Here is a 4,805-nt window from a genome sequence, read left to right as displayed (position 1 = left end):
GGTGCCTGGTGCATTACCTTGGTTACCGGCTAAAGCTGCCTGGTAGAGAGGCGTCCATCCCTCACTGTCGGGCTGGTTCACATCACACTTCCCACTCACCAAAATCTTCACCAAGGCCAAGGCATTCTCAGTCGGAGACCCAAACATTTGGGAAACTACCAGTTACAAAAATAATAAAATACTTTTCTTTCAGCAAAATATTTTCAATTTTGCATTAAAGCTATAGCACAGCATTGCAGATTAGGACATTAGTAATGTCAGCAGATTGTATGAGAGGGACTCAGAACCAACATCCATATGATACTGGGTTCAGTGAATTTCATTGTACCCCTGCTGACAAATTGCTGAATTGAATCACGTGTCTGGCCATAGGAGTAAGGCAAAAACAAATATATGTGTGTTTTCGGTTTCCCTACCGACCCTAGAGTTTTATGCCTACTCTGAAGTTTGTTAAAGCCAGAACTACTGCTCTATATAAGCACAGTAAAATGGTGGTTTTTTTTAATTTGCCTACCTACCAACCCTATTTTTTTTCAAGCAGAAACTGGAAACAATCCTATTTTTTGTTTATAATAAACTAATTACCAGGACAACATGAATAGGGATGTATCAGTCTAATACCACAACATTTATCCTGATGGACTGCAGTGGGTTTTTCCTGACACCAGAAAGCAAGCTTACCCTGACGGACAGCAACATGTATGGGAGCCTGACTCTGCCGATCTGCTAAATTCACATCACACCCTGAACTGATGAGCAGCCTGGCTATGTCAAGGGAACCTGAACAAGAACTTCCTATGGCATCTGTTATAATAAAAATAAAAAAATAATCACCAGCAACATGCTGTTAAAAGGAGTTAGGTATTGCTAAGTTTAAATTCTACATTATCTGCTTACAGAAATTAAATGAAAATGCTGATATTGTATGTTTACTATCACAGGACTATCATAAGAACAATGGGCTGAAGTATCATACCAGGGCTGTGAGACTCTTGTCTATTTGAAATTTAAAATAGTGATAAGTTTTCAGATACATGCTAAATCCTCATTACATGCAATTTCACATATGTGTTTGAGTTATCTCCCCTGAAAATGTTTTTGACATCACCGGATCATTTTTTCTACATATACCCCCACACTTACATTTGTTATCAATGAATAAAACAGTTCCATCTATAAGATATTTTGCAGCTTTTTCTGTTCCACTGTCTTTGAAACAAGGTGCATGTGATGTTACATAAGCCTGAATCCTAAGTGTTGATTTAACTGTGTAGAGTGTATGTGTATTGTATATGTACAATGATAGTGACATACCTAACAAGGGTGTGCAGCCTTTGGTAGTTTGGAGGTTCAGGTTGGCCTTTCTTTTGATGAGTACTTGTGTGACCTCTAAATAACCTTGTGAGGCAGCACAGTAGAGAGCTGTCCTTCCCAAGTTATCCTGCTTGTCAGGGTCTGCACCTAAAATTTTGTGATTCGAGTCAGTAATACAGCACCATATTAAGGGCTAGGTCATGCCACTTTACCTCAAAGGTGGTCATACCCATGTAAATATGATTTTTTTTGCCTTCTGTACTGAAATAATTCCACGATTTATGTGATTACTTTGTAATTGTTGTCATCAGTATTTTTTCGTTACAATTTGGGTGTTTTTACCTACCCTGGATAGAAAGTAATTGATGGTATTCATGTTTATCTAACTTTAAGTATGTTTACATATCTATAGCATTCATAAGTTCATTTAGTACATGTTCATCTATTCTTTAATATATGGTGAATACAAATACATAAATGATATTACAATGTACTGAAAATACTTTAAATATATATATAGCACAATCAAGTACAATTAAGTACATGTACATCTATTCTTTACTATGTGGTGTATATATAAATGACATAACAAGATACTAGAAATATGCACAATTAGAAAGAATCCTGCAAAATCTGTCCTTTTTTCAATGTTTGGACCATTTTTTTTAAATATTGAAGGTTCATATTACCCATGGTCTTCTCAACCCCTTAAAAACATTGGGAATGGTGTTGAATATCATTCCCAAATAGAAACAGACAAAAACACTTTTGATGGAAATATTAAAATACCTAAAAAGGAATAATACCTCCTGATAAAAGAGATTCTACTATGTCTGTGAACCCCAGATCAGCGGCCCATATCATTGGGGTTTTCCTGTTCTCATCTCCAGGGTTCATGTTACAGGAAGAGCTCTTCAACAAGTCTACGATCTCCACATGTCTTTGTTTGGCTGCTGTGTGGAGTGGAGTTTGACCATGTGAGTTCTGTATGTTAGAATCAGATCCAGCTTTTAACAAAAGACTACAGATATATGCATGACCTTTATAAGCACATGTATTAAGTGGTGTGCATCCAAGGTCATTCTGAGAGTCAACATCTGCTTTATTTTGTATCAACAATTCCACTATGTCATCAAATCCTCGCCAAGAAGCTATATTGAGGAGACTGTTCATGTCCGAGTCTATCTTGTTCACATCAGCTCCTTTAATAATTAGAAGCACACACATGTCATATAAGCCCTCCTTTACTGCTAACTGCAAGGCTGTCTGGCCACGATACTGGAAATCCACATCGAAATCTTCCTCCATCATCTGTTGTACAATGTTGATCTGGTTTTGAGAAATAGCATCTTGGAGTTTTCTGATTCGTCTTCTCTTTTCCCTTTTCTCAAAACCTGATCTAGTATTATCTGAAATAATCAAAATGCATGTGGTACATATTTACTGTCTCTAAATATTTGTAACAAATAAGTATCAAGAATTATCAATTGATTTTTTTCAAAAAAAAATCTGATACATAATGTAACATTTTGGCAGCCATCCTTGTGGTCAGTAAATATGATCTAATAAATTACATGGATGTAATTTGGTAAATTGTCCTAGTAAGTTATTACCCTCAGTGACTGAGGTAGGAATACCCACCATACACTCCCTGAGAAAATATAACCAACATCTGTCTGGGAGAGGTGTTTGGTTTTCTGTTTACGTTTGCAAAATCTTTCCTTAGTATTTCCTTCAAAGTTATTCTGTGTGTTAGATTATATAGCAGATCCTTCCTCTAGGATACTTTAATTTCCATACTGTACAGAAAACAGGAATAAATATTTGATTTTTAATTAAGACTGAACTTTAAGCCGATTTTTTTAAACTGAGATCAGAACTGAAAACTTATGATTTCAGTCCGAGAAATAGGCTAATGCTTCCCTTTCTCACATTGAATTTCCTTGTTTCACTGGACGGTGTACTGCATCTCATTTCTAATGTATTGATTGTTGTTACACCCAACACTCAACACTTCATACCCATATACTCATAACTGTTACATGCAACATGATAAGTCATACCTGTGTGCTGCAATCGGTACTTATTAAGCAGTACAGTACAATATTATGGGTGCGAGTATTAGTGGTCTCTTCCAATACGATTCATTAGTGTGGAATATATATATAATAAGCCATAACTTCAGTAAGCGATTTGTATCATTTACCTAGACCTGTGCAACGAATGTCCATTGTAAGGAAATTGTAATTAGCATATGCTATTCGATAAGAGATGTTTCGTCTATCGAAAGAGAGTTTATATACACAATGTAGTATTGTGTAAGACCTAGATCATATTCTGCTGCAGACACGGGTAAAATATCAATGGGCATTTATCAAACTCTACAGTCTACTAGCTCTACCTTCTCCACCCCCAACAAATGGTCTTGACTAGGAATGATAATTCATATACATATACACTGAAATAGCATAAGCGGCAAGCACAAAAGACCATACCTTGGGATTTATCGCGGAGGCCCAGTCCAGCATCATCAGCCATTGCGAGTTTGTGAATAGAGTTACCTCCCATATAAATATTCACGGTGTGTAACATATAGTCCCATGTAAGAAGGCCACCAGCGGGTTTTCCCCTCAATATTTTATGCATTTCTACATGTTTTCAATTGATTTTTCTGAAATCTGCAGTGGTTGTTTAAAACGAACATCTTTATCCTATGAGATAATTGCCTTTTTATCTCTCACATGTTTTACGTTGAGCGGTTTTCAAGATGCAACAAATTACTTTTCCTAACCGTGCATGAGACTTACATAGTTTGTTTAATATTTTATTTAGTAAAAATTTAGTAAAGAGATTAACGTTTCATGTTTTGAAAACTATGAATACAAAATTAGGAAAACATTATGAGAGAAAATTCAAACATCCGTCTTTCGTCATCGGATTCTAACTTTTATTTTGATAGCATTGCAATATTGACTTTATTAAAATCAGTGGAAAATGTAAAAATGTATGAAAATAGATTTTTGTTTTTTTGAAATAATCAACTTGATTATATCGAAGAAAAACGAAAAAGCTATCAAAATCAATATTTAGGTAAACAGATTGTTACCCCCTCTACAGTTAGGGCCAAGAAAATACTGAAAGCAAAAATACTGAAAGCAATCTATTTTGTCGTCACTGAAGCCTCATTTGTCTATGCAACTATATTATTGTGCTCTGGACGTCGTTATGTCAACATGTAACAATGTACGATAATCTGTGAGTATATGTATATCAAAGTGAGGAAATTTTTAGATTTTTTATTATCTCCCTACCACGTAACTCTGTTAATTGATTCACGCCTTGTACATGTGTGACTTTAAACAACTTATTCCCATATTACGTGGCTTTAATCAACTTATTCACACCTTGTGTGGCTTTACACACCGATTCACACATTGTGTGAGTTTACACAACTGTTTCACGCCTCGTGATCGAGACTTTACACACTGATT

At 35.5% G+C, this 4,805-nt stretch overlaps 1 protein-coding gene across 1 annotated transcript; it reads right to left on the bottom strand.

Moving 5' to 3' along the window:
- Positions 1 to 12: 12 nt before the first annotated feature.
- On the bottom strand, positions 13 to 3,866 carry LOC110444838 (ankyrin repeat and protein kinase domain-containing protein 1-like; the record flags this gene model as incomplete). The annotated part of the gene is made up of 5 exons (XM_021489195.1): positions 3,810 to 3,866; positions 2,121 to 2,723; positions 1,315 to 1,461; positions 682 to 804; positions 13 to 155 (listed from the first exon to the last, which is right to left on the bottom strand). Coding segments are annotated over exons 1-5 (1,059 nt in total), but the record flags the coding sequence as incomplete, so codon positions are not given.
- Positions 3,867 to 4,805: the final 939 nt, after the last annotated feature.

The sequence above is a fragment of the Mizuhopecten yessoensis genome, unplaced genomic scaffold (genome assembly GCF_002113885.1).
Source record: "Mizuhopecten yessoensis strain PY_sf001 unplaced genomic scaffold, ASM211388v2 hete_36180182, whole genome shotgun sequence".
Classification (NCBI taxonomy): domain Eukaryota; kingdom Metazoa; phylum Mollusca; class Bivalvia; order Pectinida; family Pectinidae; genus Mizuhopecten; species Mizuhopecten yessoensis.
Note: the sequence above shows the minus strand (reverse complement) of the source record. Positions and strands in the feature narration are given on the sequence as shown.